Genomic DNA, 18,605 nt, shown 5'->3' with positions numbered 1-18,605 from the left:
ATTAAACATTTTAATAAAACTAATTTAGTAATTACTAAAACTAAACAGTTGGGTAAAGGGAGTCAAAGGGTAAAAAAAATTTAAATAAAAAAGGATTAAAATATTAACAGCTTGAGAGTTGTGGATGTTGAAATAAAAGATCTACTTAATCACTTTGAGGTGAGGATGAACCATCCCTGTGCACGTTGAGGCAGTGTTATCTTAAATATTTTAAGACTTCATGTTTCTGTCCTCGTCTACCTTAAAAATCCCGATAGAAACTGTTAATTACCCTTTCTGCCACTGGCAAAATTTAGGACTAAATTTCAGTTTCAATGTCTTTGCTTGAAGAGAAGTGAAAATAAGTTATCTGAAAAGATATGAGCCTAGGAGAACTAAGACAAAACAAAGCTTACTCTCTAGTGTGCTGATGAAACAAAAACCTTACCAGTATTTTCAATTTTACCAGACCTAGCAATACTGGCCACTTCATTCTCCCCTGGCCAATATACAAATCAGGCAGAGATGCTACTGCACTCCTTGGGTGCTCAACAACCTATGGCCATCAGTAATACAACTTAGTAAAACATCCGGGAACTTGCTGGACAGTGCACTACCTTTACCTGGGGGTGGCAAGAAATGCAAGGTACAAAAAGCACACCATGATGTGTGTCTAATTCACGCCCACCAGCCATGTCATTAACTATTCCAATGCCCCCCTGAAAAGGGGTCCCCCCACCCACCTGGTTCCTACAGCACCCTGAACACCAGCAGGACAGTTCCACATAATTTGCAAACATGTCCTGGGAGGCAAGTTTACATTTTAAAATCTGAAAAATCACTGTTTGGGTTGGCAGCAGTACTCTGGAAACTGATAAATTCAATTCCTGTCCTCTATGTTAGCTTCCTCCTTCTTACGCTTGAGAAGTGTTTGCTGCCCAGCATATAGCACTTCTGACGCCCAAACTACACCAATTCCTTAAAATGTCTGTCCAACATTTCTGTTATATAAAAGTTCCATGCTTTGAAGAACCTATGGAGTAGAAAAAGTTTCTCTAGAAATGTCACTGAACTATAATTTTCAACCTAGTTGCTCTATGTGATAAATATATCTGACTCTACTAGGGATTATGTGCTTTAAAAAAATAATTTTGTTCACTGAAAATTTACCTGTGTTTTCTCATTTTTTAAATGATTTTGGCTATAAACCCTTTAGTGCATGTCTCTGCAGTCTAAATTGCGCTCTAAAAAATATTAACACAGCTGAGTTGGACTAGAGTGGCTGCTCTCTTCACAAATCACTGATTTCTGCTAAAATTTTAGCTTTTTTTAAAAAATTTTTTATTGCATCGTGAAGGCACAGTAAAGATCATTTGGCAAATTGTCAAGGTATTTTTCTAGAGCCTCACCTACACCATGTCAACGTATGACCTGTAAGCTATTTGCTGTTTATACTCAGTAAACTTTCCATGTATGGTTACTTTTTTTTTTTTTTTTAATAGCCTATTGGTTGAAATCTGCTAGTCCCAAGGTACTGATTTTCTAGTGCTAAAACTGCCAACCTTAGACAAAGAAGAGAATCATGGGGAATCATCTATCTTTTTAGCTGGGCAGTCTCTCAATAGAAGTATCTGTACATGTGATGAAGTTGTGGCTAACTCATCATGAAGATGTATTATCTTGCCAAGCCTACTGAAAATTAAAATTGTACCACTGTTAGTGAACTGTTACTGTAACTACTTAATTTCATGCAACTGACTTAAGGTGAAGATTCTGAAACATACCCCGAAACAGATGCTGGCACCACTTGCAACAACATTCAGAAACTCAGAGCTCCATTTTTCAGTTATTACTGCCGAAACGCACAATGCCCTTTAGGACCGAATGAGAGTGCTCAAATAACAAGGACACGCCAAAGTTAAAATCTTAAATCATCTTCATGTTCTAGAGCTCCTGACTTTTCATATTTTAAAATAAATAACTATTCATTACCTCATCCTGAGGAGGTAGTTTTTTGAAGAGGTCACCCGAACCCTGCAGTGTGCTTCAAGCTGACGCCAGATGGGGTGGACCCTAGGCTGGGGAGAGGTGCCTGGGGGGTCCTGTGCAGCACTCCCAGCTGACTGGAGGAGAGCCTTGTGTGCTCAGAGAGCTGGAACTGCACCAAAGGAGAATTGAGGAAATATTTACAGTTTCCAGTGGACACTGCTCAAGTCTCCATCACCTCTTTATAACTATGTCATGCTCTTTCTCTTCTAACAGCAACAAAAATATAATATTTATGTATCATACGGCATTTTATCTCCTAGGATGCCCCAGCATATCCTACAAGATCGTAAGTGCAACCAGGGACTGGATGTTCAGGAACCAGAATTTGACAGATAGAATCTTCTTTAAAGGTGCAGTGAAGTACAGATGATCACACCAGATTTTCTATTCACAAATCCCTTTTATAAACTACTTTTTGGTCAATGTTATTTCAGCGGCAAAAGTCTAGACCCTAGACTCTAGTTTGATGACAAAAAAGTCCATCAGGGGGATCCCTGGGTGGCGCAGCGGTTTGGCGCCTGCCTTTGGCCCAGGGCGCGATCCTGGAGACCCGGGATCGAATCCCACGTCGGGCTCCTGGTGCATGGAGCCTGCTTCTCCCTCTGCCTGTGTCTCTGCCTCTCTCTCTCTCTCTCTCTGTGACTATCATAAATAAATAAAAATTTATAAAAAAAAAAAAAAAAAAGTCCATCAGGAATACTACATATTCTGAAACAATCTTCTGTGTTTGCTCTCAAATTCTTCAGAAGGCTTCACCTCTTCTTACCCAAAATAAAATACACCATAGAAGGCACTGCAGCCACTTTACGGAAAAGACAGGCAACTACAATCTTTCAGGACAGTCAGTGATCCAGCCACACTCTATCTATACAAATGACTCATAAAGTGCTTTGCACAAACAAGGAGTTCTTCCTTGTATCTTCTTAGGAGCTCAACAAGTCTATCTGTAGTCTAAACATCAAAAAAATAAGAGGAAACCCCTTTATCATGTCATTTGTAAACTAGAGAAAAAACTACTTGATGGAAAAAAGGGGATAAGAAATACTAAAATTTTATTTTTATTTTTTAAGGGCTCTATAAAAATCTCCCAAGAATACCCTGAGCCTGGCTTCTGGCTGGACACAGCTTCATTTGAGACCAAGTCTGTTCCCTGCTTTCAAGGGAGAGCAATCTCTTCTAAAGAGGATGGAAGAAAACAACGTGTCACCTTTCCAATGCTATGCTCCCCTCCGTCATCCTCTACCCCTGCCTGTGCTGGCCTCTGCCCCTTGGGTGGGGGTGGAGGTGTCCTGCAGCCAAGCGGCCAGCTGCTCCCCAGGACACGCTGCTTTTCAAACCGAGCTCTCTCCAATCTTGGTAAAGGGAACAAAACCACCAGTTTAAAAGCATGTATGGGGACATATGTAAAAAGATGCTTTTAAAAGAGAAGCAGCATTATGCACACAAGATGCTCTTCCAATCAGCATGAATCTTTGCAATTTCTGAATTGTCTCTGCTCATGTAGGACTTAAGAACACACTGCTTTTCAAACTCTAACAACTTTAGGATGTTTTCCATTTTACTAGGATAATCTTTCACAAGCCTGTAGAATTTTCAGTAGGCTTTCCTCTGGATACAGTTATTTTAGCAAAAAGCATCAAACAGCAGTGAGCTTAATGGCTAAAAGATAGTGGGGTCAGTTACAATTTGAGATTTTTAAAAAACAACTTCTAATTCCCTGATTTATTTTATAGGTTCTGTCTAGTATCTTTAAGGTCCTTGGCTACATTGCTTGGTTGGGGTAAGTACATTTGATTTGATTTACATTCCTAAATCCTGGCAAGAGATTCTATAGACTCATGATGAGGGAGGTATTTGTCATTAATTTGCCATTAATACATCCAGAGTCACTTTCTTTGTGACTACTGCAATTTATGCCACCCTTTAGTAAAGGCCAATGAAGCTATAACTGGGTTCTAATTTCCACTTATGCAAAGAAAAAGAATGACGTTTTTAATACCTGCACAGCAGCTCTTTCTATAAAAACAACTGATGTTAGGTTCTAAACACCCTTCCTCAGACCCAATACACTAAAATTGCGCTATTCTAAAAAATAAAAATAAAAATAAAATTGCACTATTCTCTACCCGGGGAACTCAGCTGCCACATTACTCAACCTTTTGAAGACCAGGCTTGGGGGAAAAAGGAAGAAGGAGAATGAATGGAGACACCACCATTTTTATTTTAGGTTGCATATTCTAGATAAAAGACTGGAAAGAGGATGTAGGATGTAGTGTAGGAGTAAGTTGGAGGAAAACATGAGATATTAGCAAAGATGTTAGTGTGGATCCAGCAAGTACCATTAATTTAAAAATTATAAATATCTGTCATTATGCTAAGACTCCCCATATTTAGGTAGAGAAAAGGATAATGATCTTTCTTTAAAAGTTGTTTATATAACAAAAATACAATTTTCCAGGATATATAATTCTGGTGGGAAGTATTATTTTATTCCAATTCAATTAAATCTGAAAATTATTTTCTTTTTAATAAAAATATAATAGAGAAACTCAGAAATTAAAACTTGTACCTTACATTTAAATTACATAAATGTCTCACACATTCAAAACTGTTATCAAGCAGTTTTGTAGGCTTTTAATTGGATACCGCCATGGCATTTTGTGCCCTGGACAAAGTAGCCACATAAGTACTTGATGACTGGAAGAGCTTAGGAGGAAGATATTAACTGTATTTTCCTGAGAACTTGCTACATTGTGGAGGGCAAAAAAAAAATCCCCAACACTTGTCTTCATTGCTGGACCCAGTGAGAAGAGAAGGCAATGTGTGCCAGCACTTTCCAGCCTGCGTGGTTATAGGCAGACACCCTCAGTGAGCAAGGAAACAAAGGCCAGAAACCCAGTGGGTCAGGAAAAAGATGCAGCATTCCCTTTGCCCCTACACCAAAACGTGATCCCCCCCCCTCGCCTCTCATTCTCCATTTAAATACAAGAGCTTCACTTGATAAAAATTTGTCAAAGACCGGACATGCACCACACAGAAAGGCCATGCTGCATTTTTGTTCCATCCCTCAGAAATGAACCGGTGGTGACTAGGGGGAAAGAGCTCCACGACAAAATCCCAGGACAGGAAAGAGAACGATGCTTGGCGATTGCAGCTGCCCTGTCAGGTGACCAGCCACACACTCATCTGGCGGTTAGAAGGGCAGAGCTGACGGGCAGGCTCTCCACAGCCAATCTCCCAAGCTGTAGCAGCAGTTTCTTTCCATCATGCCTGACCATCAAAAGGTCAGAACTCAGGCTCTCCTCTTCCTTCCTGGGAGTGGGCAGACTTGTATGCACGTGGTATTTGTGTTGAAGAAGAAACACTGGCAGCAGAGAATTCTGGTTCCTAAAACATTCTTCCCTCTTTTGTTGGATGGGAAATTCCATTCTGTTCCACACCAGCTTATGCATTGAAAATTCTGTATCTTTAAAAAAAGATTTGAGGAACAGAACTGTGTTTTGATGTTAACAAATTGTACGAACACAAGACTTAAGAAATAAGAGTAGTTGTTGCCATGATGGTGTGGCTACTTGAAGGCTGCAAATTCTCCTGTAGAGGGAGGACAAGAGCTAATTTTAAAAAAGTTATCTCAAATAACCAAGAGATCTAGAAAAGCCTCACTGAAACCTCACTGAAAGGGGACTCGCTAACTATTACAAAGCTAGCAACATCATCACTGATTTAAAAGCAAAAATGGCCGAAATCCATAAAAGAAGGTAATTTATAGTATATAGACTATGCTTCAGTTTTGCCAATTAAATATTGAGTCTACAGGTAATTTCCCATTTGGATTTGACATGCTATGGTTCTAATCAAGCTGAAAAACCATTCCAATGAACAAAATTTCTCAGATATGGATTGTAAAATAGTAAGGTTGATTTGTTGAAGACTTTCCCCCAATTATCAACTCATTTCCATTATTATAATGATGCAAGTCCAAGCAGTCACTGACACCAACACAGGATTTCATCTAGGAGTGACCTGTCCACTCTCTGACTGCCAACTGGCTACTACAGGACACTGGTATGTCCTCCCCCAACAACAACAGATTGCTAATGACTGGCTGACTGAACCCCCAGATCACAGGCTGATAATATTAGCAACCATCTGAGTACCTGTTATACGCCAGGTGCCTCACTGAATGCTTTATATATATTTGCATCTAAGCCTCATAATCACTATAAGGCAAGTGCTATTACTTCTCTAAACTTACAAAGGAGCAAGCGTGGGTTTAGAATGGTGGAGTAATTTGCCTGATATCTCACAGCTAGAAAATGGCACTGTTACGATGCAAGTCTGGGGGTGGGGGTGGTCTTAACAATGAATATACCCTGAAATAATTTTCAATAATAATTTATTTTCCCACTCTGAGTATTAATACTAATTGGATTGCAGATGGTGATACTATCTCTTTTCTATTTAAGGATTCCTTTCACCAAGCAAGTAACCACAGTATTGTGAGTCAAAAGATCAAGGAAGGATAAAAGAATCATTACCTCATATTTAAAGTTAAGACTAGGGAGGGAGTATGGCATTGATTAAAAAAAAAAAAAAAAAAAAAAAAGCCAAGTCACTAAGACCACAGAGAGCCAAGTATGAAGAATATAACCACAGAAGACTATTTTGTGAACAGAGACTAGAAATCTATAAACATTCACACTACCTTTGCTTATGGTTTAAGTACACTGTGGCTTGAAGGTTGCTATTTTTTCTAGTATTTTCATATATTTCTTTAAGGTAATTTTCAACATTCTAATTAGTAGTCTCTGTATCCTGCAGAATCTGAATCTCATTAAAGGAAGTCAATGTGAAAATAGGATTTACTTGCAAATCTTTATTTTTAAAAAAAAATCTTCCAGTTTTTAAAATATGGCTAGACTTTAATCTATTAAGTGAGAATATCAAAAGTGATAAAATTCTATGTCAGATCTTATATACCACATTAAAAAATAACTTTAAAAAATCATCATGTGCTTCCAATTATGATAATTAGACATCCCACTTTGAACAGTGTTCTACTCTACAAACTTAAAAGGTTAGCCTTTAAAAAAAAAAAATCACAAAACAGTCTCCCAAAGTACAAACTCGTACCAACAAACTCCAAATCAGATACTAATAAAGCAAACACTGAAGACCATCTTACCATTGTCTACTGCTTCTAACGGAATGCAGTTATTATTTCATAAGCAGACTTTAGATCCAGGAATAAAAAAAGACAAAAAGAACTCAAGAGTTTATGGATCAATAAAATAAAACTCTTTCTATATATGTCCTGAAATCACGGAGAAATTTAAGGAAAGATGGGCATAACAGGCAATGGATCTGCTTTTGGGGAAAAAGGCATACTCCTTCTTGCATATCCAGAAATCTCTATCATTCCACTTCCTATCCTATTTTATTTGAGGTAAGAATTACTTGAAGTGAAATATCCAGGATACTACATGACTTTTTGAAAATTTTGGTATGTTAATTATTGCCTGAAAAATCAGAGGCCAAAATGAAAAAAAAAATTTTTTTTAACCTTTCTGGTTGAGAATAACCTAAGTTCTGTTTTCCATTTGACTTTATTTAAGATTAAGGTAGAGAACATTTGGGAAGGCCCTGTGATTTAGAATAACTCAAATATTAAGATTCGTTTATTTGAAATCTAAGGATTTTACTAACTAGTTTTAAGATATTACATAATTACCTTTTATTCCTGAATTGAATGTATTTCAGTGGCTATTATACATGTAATTTGCTATATACTTCTTCAAGATAAAATATGCTGTGAAAAATCAATTTGCACAGAAATCGATCACTGTTTTAGATGTAGGGGGGCATTCATTTGAAACCAGAGTAATTCTCATTCTTTCTTTGTGGTGACCTTTTACGAAGTTTCAAAAATATGACAAACATTCTGGCTCAGACACACTGGACTTCTTAAATTTTAAGAGAAATTACCACAGGAGCGATGAAATATGGAGTAAAATAAAAAGTACTCTAGAAATGCTTAATAATTCTCAATCTAATAGGACTGTAACTGACAGTGTTTTAGTCTGAAGTACCCATTTCATAATATTAAAAAAAAAAAAGCAGCTCATTTCCTTAAATTGAGGGACTCACTTGAGAGAGGCCATTTAAGCTGGTGTGTTAGTCACTATTTAAAGAGAATGATTTTAACTAATGCTTAGAATGTAAATGGCTAATACAACATTTAATACCTGAAAATAACCTAAAGCATTTATGTGCTGTGATCCCTAAACTACTTAAAATCAAGAAGAAAAATCTTAGTTCCCGTCACTGACCAGTAAAACTTCTAAACTATAAAACAAATTTTACAAAAAAGGGTGCCTGCTGAAAAAGGAAATCAACTTTAATAAAAAAAAATCTGTGGGCTGAGGTTTTAGGAATAAAAGCAATCAGTCATAAGAGAATGAACGTCTTTCTGTTTCAATTACGTAGTCAGAAAGGTTAACTCTACATATGGTTAGGAAAATGATATTTTTATTTGGAGAATATATCTAAAATGCAGTATAAAACAAACAACAGAAACGGAGACTACCGTATGTCTAGAATATGCTCCCTACTTCTCTGCATCCATGTTACTTAATGAACATCTTGCCCTACCAGACTGCTCATGTCCTTCCACCAACACTCCTAGTGAGCTCAGTTTGGAAAGAAAACTGCTAGGTGGCATAAAGGAATTTCTGAGCTGTTCTAAGATTCTAAGAGCCCAGCAATGCCTTCTGCAAAGGAGACTGAAAAGAGTCAAATGCAGAGAGTGGGGGGTTGGCAGTGGTCCGTGTGGGGAATTGTAGGGGCAGAAAAAAGGAGTGAGCAAAGAAAGGACAATACGAGTGAAGTATACTGAGGAACTATAGAAAGAGTTCGATCAGTAAAAAGATCCTTTGACTCTTGTGCCTTAGAATGTCCAAACCTTTGTGCATTCCAGTGACCAATGTAAAAACTTTGTTAGCTACATGCTTGCTATTCAATTCGTAATGGACAAAACTCTATTTAGTAATTACTATCATATCTTTAATATCACTAGAGGATTTAGAAATCCTGCACTAATTTAGAATCTTTTTTCCAACAGGTTCCATTCTTTCATGCCTTTCTCTTTCTTATTTTTGAAAACACGAGAGAGGTTCTTTTCCACTATTCTTGCCTAATTGAAAGGCATGAATCAATTTTGAGCAACATGAATGGCATTACTTATTTCAAACTACCCAAATGAGAGGCAAAAGGTATGCCATGCTTCTTCTCACTGACTAGTTTTCCTGTATGAAATCTCATCCATTCAAATTAATAAAGTATTTTAAAAACTTATTTGTGATATTTAAAAACTAAATTATCACTAAAGTCTTCCCAATTTTCTTATTGGCTTCAAAGGATGATATTAAACACAGATGTTGTCTATGTGCCTGTATAGCCCCGAACCACCAGTTATATTTAAAAATCACCACAGTTCTAAATTAAATAAATGAAAATGTATTTAAGTGGCTGGCTTTTGGTGCTGACTCTGAAGTAGACATGATAATTTCTTTGGTAAGATGACAGTGATACTGCTCCTTTCACTTTTGATTCCCAGTAAGATTCTGGCTCATAGTAAGAGTATACTGACTGCCACAGTACAGTCATTTTCTACACAAGAAAAGGTAAATATTAGCACTAATAAATACTTCACACAGTAGGCTACATAGGCTACAGAAAAAAAAAAAAAAGAATAGCATTCATTCATAAGAACCCTGCTGGGCAAAGAATATAAGGAGCACAAGAATTTTATGACACATGGATAAGGTGATTGTTAAAACAGGTATCATGAGAGGTATGTACAATCTAAAGTAATAATAATTTTTAAGAAGTCCACTACTTGGTTGTTTGGTAACTAAAGGTATCTAAACAAACAAACCCCAAACTTCTCACAGAATTCTATGAAGCTTTTCTGGGGGAGGAGGAAACAATGCATCTGTAAAGAAATTCAACTTCTATGTGTATAAGACATCCTTAATGTATGGGAAAATATTATTTAAAAAGAACTCCAATTTTTAACATTCGTCACTAAAAATCCAAAGTTCAACCATATTACTCATGTCAAATATGTCATTCCTAAGCAATATCTTTGGTTACCTGCACTTGTAATTTGTAAAAAGAAATTCAGTCTACTGCTTTGAGGAATAAAGGACATCCATATTTTCCAAATTATAATAAAAAGTTATAGAAAATAATATTAAGAATAAAAATAACTTATTCAACTCTCATAAGTTTTTAATTAGATCTGTTTGGATTGCCTTGCCTAACACAGGCTAATCTACTGTCACCGTCCACCTGCAAATCCATGCACAGGAGTGGTGCTGTTCTTGGGACTCCCTTGGACATGTGATAGCCAACAACAAAAGGTGCATGAGAAAAGTTTAAATGAAGTTTAATAATTAGAATAAGCCCATAAACAGATGTGGAACAGGAAGTAAAGCCTCTGAAAGAGGTACTACAAATGTTCAGCCATGTCTTGTGCATTTTATAAAATGCTTGGATGCTGAAAATCCAATGCTAAATTTACATTTTAGATTTGGAAATAATGATACCTAGTCTTTAAAAACCTATTCATTCTTTGGCTCATCGTTTTTAAAAAAGATCTTATTCAATTTAGCAAATATATAAACAAACATATTTTTATTCCATGGTCCCTATGCCCTATACTCGCACACTCTAATTTGTTTCAGTGGACAGGAAACGCACCGTATCCCCCTGCCTGGATGGGTGTTTTTGGAGAAGCGCAAGCATAGAGACTAAAATCCTCTGTTTGGAAGCCAGCCCGATTCAAGGAGGGTTCTGATGCACTGCGGTGAATTTTTGGCAATGAGCGGGCCAGCAGCTCAATAGAGGCGAGAATCTAAAAAAGGAAAAGGAAAAAAAGAAAAAAGGTAGAATGAAAATCTAGGTGTTATTAATCTTTAAAATCCCCATCATACTTTACAAGAAAGCACCTGAAATCTTACATTGTTTTTGGTTTATCCTAAATGCCTGAAAAAATACTTAAGAAACTGGTATTTTTCCTTACAAAGAAAAGAGAACGACCAAACTCCTATAATTTTAATCTTGTAAAATGAATGGGGAAAATAACCTATAGTTAGCTTTTATTTACATTTTAGATCATTTGCCAGCCTTGGAACAGTAAATAATAATAAGTTTTTTTTTTTTAATATTTTTTATTTATTTATTCATAGAGACACAGCTAGAGAGAGAGGCAGAGACACAGGCAGAGGGAGCAGCAGGCACCATGCAGGGAGCCCGACGTGGGACTCGATCCTGGGTCTCCAGGATCACGCCCTGGGCTGCAGGCGGCGCTAAACCGCTGCGCCACGGGGGCTGCCCTGAGTTTTAAACCGATTATATACCTATTTCTCCCAGACCGCAGTCCCTTTTGGGAAGAAGATGAAGCATCAATCAGTAAAGCAGTGGGTGACTTCACAAACACAATCATCAGAGCAACTCATTCTTTAAGAAACTTAGTAATGGGGGAATGTCTTCCACAACATAATTAAAAGTAGGACCTGATGACCCACACTGCTAGTGGCATAGGAGTGAGAAGTGACAGGTGACAATCCAAGAGTGGAAAAGACAGGCAAACGACAAATAGACACCAACACACAAAACGTAGAAACTCCACATAGTTTAAGGTACAGAGAAACGGGTTATGACTCTTGAAGGCAGACAGTAAAATGGATGTTCATAATCATGAGACATACGTGTAGGCTTGGCACAATGCCTGGCATATAGTAAGAACTCAATAAAACTTTAGCAGCCATTACTATTATTATGTTTCTGAGCTACCAAAACTTTTTAAAAAGTTAAACTGTAATCTCTATGATTAGTATAAGGCAAAGAAGCAATGTTACAAAACATCTTCAATTACAAGCATAACACACAAATAAAAATTCAAATAATACAGAAAAAGTATAAGTCCTACCTTCCAGGGGTAACCACTGTTAAAGAGTCTATACTTTCTTCTGGACCTTTCCTATGCATAAACATGCACATATGAAAACAGAGCCCATCCCCACCCTCACCACCATCCAAGTGGTATCATACTACACATATTTTTCTGTGTTGCTTTTCTTTCCCCTCGCTAACTTCCATGCCATCTAGAGAGCTACCTTGATCTCTATGTCTTTAATTTTTCCTATTATGGTAAGCATTCTCGTATGTATCTGAGCACTTGTGGAAGCAGGTTCTGTAGTATACGTTTTTAAGAGTGGAATTACCAGAGCAAAATGTATATATATTTGGAGTTTATGAATTGTACCAAGTCCTTTGAAGAGACCAAACCAATTTACAATCCCAACAATACTGTTAAAAAATTTATAAGGAGGGCCCGGCCCTTCTTACTTCCCAACACGGTTCCCAATGCTGGATACTGCCAATCTGAGAGAGAAAATCAAAACGTGTTTCACTGTTACTCTGCATTTTATTGACTGTCTCAGAACTTTTAACATCCTAAGCTCATTCACCGTTTGTATTTCTGTGTGAATCACCAGTTCATATGCTTTGCTCATTTTCTGTTATCTTTTTTACTTATTGATTTGTAGGAGGCCTTTACATAATACCAGTATTTATGCTTTGTTATACATGCTATAATTATTTTTTGTGTTTACTTTTCAATAGTATTTTTATTACACAGAATTTTAAAAACTTTTAAGGTGGTCAGACTTGCTGATCTTTCCTTTATCATTTCTGGATTTTCGCTTCTTGCTTATTATTATTAGGAAAGCCTTTCCTACCTGAAGGTCAATAAAAATGACTTCTTATAGTTATGTTTTTCACATATATAAATCTTTAGCCATCTGAAATTTGTGTTTCTGTGTAGTGTGAAAAGAGATCTTGTAATGAAAAGTTAAAAATAATACTTAAAACGAGCATCCTCAGCAATCTGAAAAATTCAGATATCCATTTCATTTTCAGATACCACACAAAGAATTTATATTTAGAAGTATAAACATTTTGTCCCCTTTAATACCACTTAAAAAGAAGGACTATAAGGGCTGCCTGGCTGGCTCAGTTGATAGGGTGTGCAACTCTTATCTTGGGGTTGTAAGTTTGAGCCCAAATCTGGGTGTAGAGATTACTTAAAAAAATAAAATCTTAAAATAAAAAAGTGGGCCTGTGGATATAATTTACATTATTAATATACATCAAGCATGTTAAACAGGAAACTCTAGTACCTGGACTATGAAAACAGAATGTGATACCAGAGTCCTGCTGATATTGGCCAACAACACTGGTCCTTTTACTTTGATAGTTTTAAACAACCAGCAGTTTTCTGGGTTGAAAAAAAAAAACAAAAAAACAACTCTTCCTCGAAGAAATAGTAACTTAGAATTCTAATATGTAAAACATGTATCTACCCACTCTGAGATAGCCCCTTAGAGACTTGTTAAAACACAAATTCAATCTTTAATGTGTTAGATGGGAATAACAGATTCATGTATTCCTGTAACAGTGACTTTTGTCTTAGGAGATTCAGCTAGGAGTGGGTATTTAAAAGCATAATAAGGTTCAAGAAAGACCAACTCAGTAATTATGGTAGCTAGTAATTACAGAGTCAGTCCTACCCCTCTGAAAATTGTACTGATTTATCAAGACTTGTTTATACAGCGCTATCAGAACTTCCTGAGCATCACAAAAAACTGAATTTATATTACAATATCTTCCATATCGAAACTTTCTCAGCTTCTTCATGTACTTAGTTGCAGTTTGTGAGGCTTATTAAAGATTGTTAACGTAAGGGCTTTAGCCTTATGCCATGAAAAGATAAAAAGCGATGGTAATTTTCCAAGAATCAGAGAAAGGCAGACAGTGCCAATAGGTGGCACTTTTTGCCCTATTTGAAAATGCTCCTCCAACAGACTCAGTGTTTTTTTGTTTTGTTTTTTTTTCAGACTCAGTATTAAAGGGAAGCTGGGAATGTTTTACCACCAGGAGGAACTGAAGCAGCAGTTCTCAAAGTGTAATATGTAGAAAAACTATGTTCATAATAACAGCAAGGTATTATTGCCTTTTTACTGTCATTATTTTGCAAGTGTAAGTGGAGTTTTCAGAGGCTACATCATGCAAAATATTGCAACATCACAAATGCAGAGAATCCAGATGTCTTTTTTTTGCAGAGATTTGCAAAAAAGGTAAAACGATGCCATTCTTTTCATTAATTCTGTTGTCTGGGAAAATACAGTTGTTTTACAAAAGTGTTATTTAACATGTAATGGTTTTATTATGTTTAATTAAACTTATAAATATTTTTAAAACTTAGTTTCAATTTCTAAAATGGCAATTATTACTTATATAAACAAAAGTTCTTTGGGGGTTTTCAATAATTTTTAAGTGTGTAAATGGATTGTGAGACCAAAAAAGTCTGAGAACTGCTAGACAAAATCAAAGTCTTTCTTAATATTTTGTACTGAGATTCCAAATTTCTAGACGTACCACCATTCAAATTCATAAAATCATCTTTATGTGATTACTTATCTGCTGCCTGCACATAATCACATGGAATCCAAATTCACAAAATACAAACTGTATGCTCTAGAAACTATTTAAAAATCTACATCTGAGTATTAGCCTATCCTCTTAGGTAACATAAAGCTTCTTACTTGGGGAAAGAGTGGCCTCTCATCTCTTTTCTTTTTTAGGCACTCTGCCATCAATCTCTTCATGGCTTTTGGACAGTTACTCCGTACCTTACTGAGATCTGGAGAAAGATATCCTCGTCCCACCATAAAAATTATCTGGGCAAGGGAAAAAAAAAACAATAAATCATACAACCTTGTTGATGAACTGAAAAATACATAAACATAGAAAATTCAACAAGCAGCGCATTTTTGTGTACTCTTCTGCATGTACACTGTACTTCAATAAAAAGAAACACAATGCATCCCCTAAATCATATTGTGGGCTGTAAGCTGAAATCTTCAGGACCTCTAGACTACTGTAAAGTTCTTATTGCTCTCCAGGCTTCCAGTCTGTCCTTATCCATTTCCCACTGCCAGGGTAATCAGATTGGACTGTGCCTCTATTCTACTTAAAGTAATTTATTGAGTATTTATTGAGTACTTGTTGGGCATCACAAGTCCTCTCTATATATATGTAGCAAGAACCAAAAAAGCTAAGCTTTTTAGCAGTTGTTTTGGCAACAAATTCGTTTGTTGAGGAAATGTTAGAAATGGGGCATGTAGTAATGTAGGTCTGAGAATCAGAGCCTCCTCCGAAGAAAAAGAAGATAAACCACCTTGGGAATTAAGTTTTCTCTTTAATAAAGTAAAAAGTCTTGTCTTCCCTAGGTGCAGAGATGAACACTGTTTCTGATTTAATTTTCTCATTTTTGCCTGTTTTGAGAACGGACAGAAACAGACATCAGGCGTCTTGGGACTCTGTGAAGAGAGGGGATTTTGATCTTAGAGGGAACAGGTCATACAGGCACAGACTAGAGGGTAGGTGGAGAGAGCCTGTAAGAAATCCTGTTATACACACACACACACACACACACACACACACACACACACACACAAAAGAAATCCTGTTACATACAGGGCAGAGTTTATAAACTTTAGAAACAGTCAAGTCTGATACCCTAACTTTATATTATTTCCTGTTTGGTGCAAACTTTTAACTATAAGCTGATTTGCCCAAGAGCCACTAAAGTGGAGGTATATATCCTCCTTTCCCATCTCCCCTCTATAACTGCCCTTTTCCTACTTTATAAAAGGCACACCTTTTTTACCCAACATAAAATTTAACTATAGTACACATTGTTCCAAGAGGTAAAACTGCTGGGTACCAAGCGGACACTTAACGGATACTGGTATTTTACTAGGCTCTAATGAATGGGTAACAAATCCCTTTGCAAGACAGCCGGTTTCCAATTCTTTGCTTGCAGCAAGATTAATTGAATTGTCAGCTAATTATAAAATTTACTGACAAATTATTATGTAATTTTGGGTACATTGTAGAAGTGAGTTCAAATAACTGAGTGATATACTTTATAGTAAAGAATTAATCTTGCCCAGAGGGAGGGCTGGCTTTTGCCTTTGGCTCCTGGGAAGTAATCCCTATACTTCTGGAATGCCCTGCCTGATAAGAGTCCTTTTGTTTACCTGGAGGCCTTTGGCTATGCTGGATGGTCTATGCCATAAATGTGATTTATAGAAGGGACATTGAGCTTGACCTCCAGAGGGGCTAAAAACTAAGGTCAGCCACAGAGGTGGTCAACCATATTTACCTGACCCCGAGCCCTGGTGATAACTCTGGACTTTCAAGTTTCTGTGTTTGGCAATACTCTACACGTTGTCACACAATGCTGCCAGAAGAATTCAGATGCTGTCCACAATTACGTTGAGAGAAGAACACTAGGACCTACACACATGGAATGTTCTTCAATTCTGTCCTATGTGCCTCTTCCCTTGACTGTTATAATAAACAGTAACTTTAAGTACTAACAACTTGGAGGGAGTTCTGAGACTTACTGAATGGCTGAATCTGAGTATGGTCTTGGGGACCACTGAACTGTGCATGTGGGTACAACAAACGCCTGAATTTCTCATCTTTGTATCTAATTGAACAGGAGTTTTCAGTGCTTACTTCCTTAAAAATAAAACAAGGAAAGGAACTGATGCTAAGTCCTACCTCACTTTAGCAAAACCCTATTTACCCACAAATATATAACTGAACTGATGAGAAAAACCCATGTTGTTCATTAAGAAATATTTTCTTTTTTAAAAAATTTGTAAATGTAACTATTTTTTTTTAAAGATTTTATTTATTTATTCATGAGAGACAGAGAGAGGGAGACAGAGACACAGGCAGAGGGAGAAGCAAGCTCCCTGTTGGGGAGCCCGATGCAGGACTCGATCCTGGGACTTCGCGATCATGCCCTGAGACAAAGGCAGATGCTCAACCACTGAGCCACCTAGGAGTCCCAGGAAATATATATATTTTTTAATTCTAAATTTAAATCCTTATTTTTGTTGCAGAGATATAAATAACTTGAGTGATCAATAAAAGCCTTGAAAGCATAAAAATGTTTCTTCAAAGAGAAAAACTTCCAAAAGTTATCAAATCTGTTTTTTTACACAGATGGTAGGTATCAAGTCAGGATGGCTTTTAGATTTCATTGGATACATTTAAAAGAAGCTTTAACAGCTTTATTTTGAAATGTTAATAAAATATAAAGGAAATCACAATCTTTACAATTACTTAAAGGGAAGACTTACCCTGATAATTCATGTATACTAGACTTAAGTAGCATGGACATGATAAAATCAGCAGCTCAATTTGAAATTCTGGGACTGACTGGCTAATTTCATGCTCAACCCACATTTAGCCCTCTTGGCATCTCTGCACCTTCATTCACTCCTGTCTTACCAGGACACAGTGTCTGCTCATCCTCAATATCGCCCCCTATACTGCCTCAGTAGACTGGTGAATTCCAGTGACAGCACGGCCTGTGTTTTTATTCGTCTTTGTCACCCTCGATATCACATAGTGCTTTAAAAATTTTTTATTAAAATAATTTGCGTGTTGATAAAACACTGGTACTTTCATTTCCTATCGCTTATCTCTTGAGATCTTATGTTTTAGAACCAGCCACCAGGGGAAGAAAAAGAACCCAGCCACCAGCCTGTAACCAAGTCCACGCTTTCTTTGAACAAAATCTCCACAGAAAGGCCCATGTGGAGAACTGAAGCCCCCTGCCCTTGGCCCTGGACAGCTAGCACCACACCTTGTAGAATGTGTGGATGAGCCATTTTGGAAGTGGAGCCTTTAACACCCAATTAATGTATCTTAGGCAATACCATATGACACAGAAAATAAACCTTCCTTACTGACAGCAGCTTGAACTGCAGATTCATAATCTGCTTAAGCCACTATGTTTAGGGTGGTTTATTATACAACAATACTAACTGAAATATACTTAAAATGAGACAGAAGTTTCTGTTATTTTCTTCAAGATGACATAGCACTTCTGCTCTAAGGAAAGAAAATCATGATGATAGAGTGTCAATATACCTAGTTCATATGAATGCATTATTAATCCCAACTTAGCAAAACTGCACTGGAAGAGGGAAGAACAGGGTGATTATTATTATTTTTTTTTTAAATTTTATTTATTTATTCACGAGAGACACAGAGAGGCAGAGACACAGGCAGAGGGAGAAGCAGGCTCCATGCAGGGAGCCCAATGTGGGACTCGATCCCTGGTCTCCAGGATCATGCCCTGGGCTGAAGGCAGCGCTAAATCGCTGAGCCACCTGGGCTGCCCAGAACAGGGTGATTAGAGAGCGAAATGGAAGGATAAAGAGGGGGAAAAAATGACACCAATTTCTTAGACCTCAGCATCGGGTAAGGTAAACAAAAGGCATACTGTTCTGCAAAGTAACAAGGATGTCCATCCCCTGAAGAGCTAAGAGATGTGCTTTAGTAAAGAATATGATCTTTGTAAACACAAGGAATTCTTTAGTCTGATTTGTTTTCTTTTTTTAAGATTTTATTTATTTGAGAAA

General features: G+C 37.0%; 1 protein-coding gene and 2 long non-coding RNA genes across 6 annotated transcripts in view; 2 read left to right on the top strand and 1 right to left on the bottom strand.

The window, feature by feature from the left end:
* Window positions 1-5,436: 5,436 nt before the first annotated feature.
* BRAF (B-Raf proto-oncogene, serine/threonine kinase) overlaps window positions 5,437-18,605 on the bottom strand; it is a 172,337-nt gene continuing 159,168 nt past the window's right edge. For 2 of the 4 annotated variants that reach the window (XM_038559385.1, XM_038559389.1), the window contains 4 exons: window positions 14,700-14,834; window positions 12,023-12,073; window positions 10,792-10,945; window positions 5,437-5,619 (listed from right to left, as the gene is read on the bottom strand). In XM_038559385.1, coding sequence (XP_038415313.1) covers window positions 5,597-5,619; window positions 10,792-10,945; window positions 12,023-12,073; window positions 14,700-14,834 — 363 coding nt within the window. In that variant the 3' untranslated portion in view covers window positions 5,437-5,596. The remainder of the gene's footprint in view (window positions 5,620-10,791; window positions 10,946-12,022; window positions 12,074-14,699; window positions 14,835-18,605) is intronic. The other 2 variants (XM_038559390.1, XM_038559386.1) reach the window with 1 other exon arrangement.
* LOC119877087 lies at window positions 5,445-14,916 on the top strand. The gene is made up of 3 exons (XR_005371241.1): window positions 5,445-5,786; window positions 13,992-14,097; window positions 14,739-14,916. It is a non-coding gene; the product is annotated as an uncharacterized LOC119877087 (long non-coding RNA).
* LOC111090232 lies at window positions 6,714-11,070 on the top strand. Its single transcript, XR_005371242.1, has 3 exons — window positions 6,714-7,474; window positions 9,149-9,299; window positions 10,358-11,070. It is a non-coding gene; the product is annotated as an uncharacterized LOC111090232 (long non-coding RNA).

The sequence above is a fragment of the Canis lupus genome, chromosome 16, assembly GCF_011100685.1.
Source record: "Canis lupus familiaris isolate Mischka breed German Shepherd chromosome 16, alternate assembly UU_Cfam_GSD_1.0, whole genome shotgun sequence".
NCBI classification, from domain to species: Eukaryota; Metazoa; Chordata; class Mammalia; order Carnivora; family Canidae; genus Canis; species Canis lupus.
The sequence above is the reverse complement of the archived record's forward strand: the minus strand, read 5'-3'. Positions and strand labels throughout refer to the sequence as shown.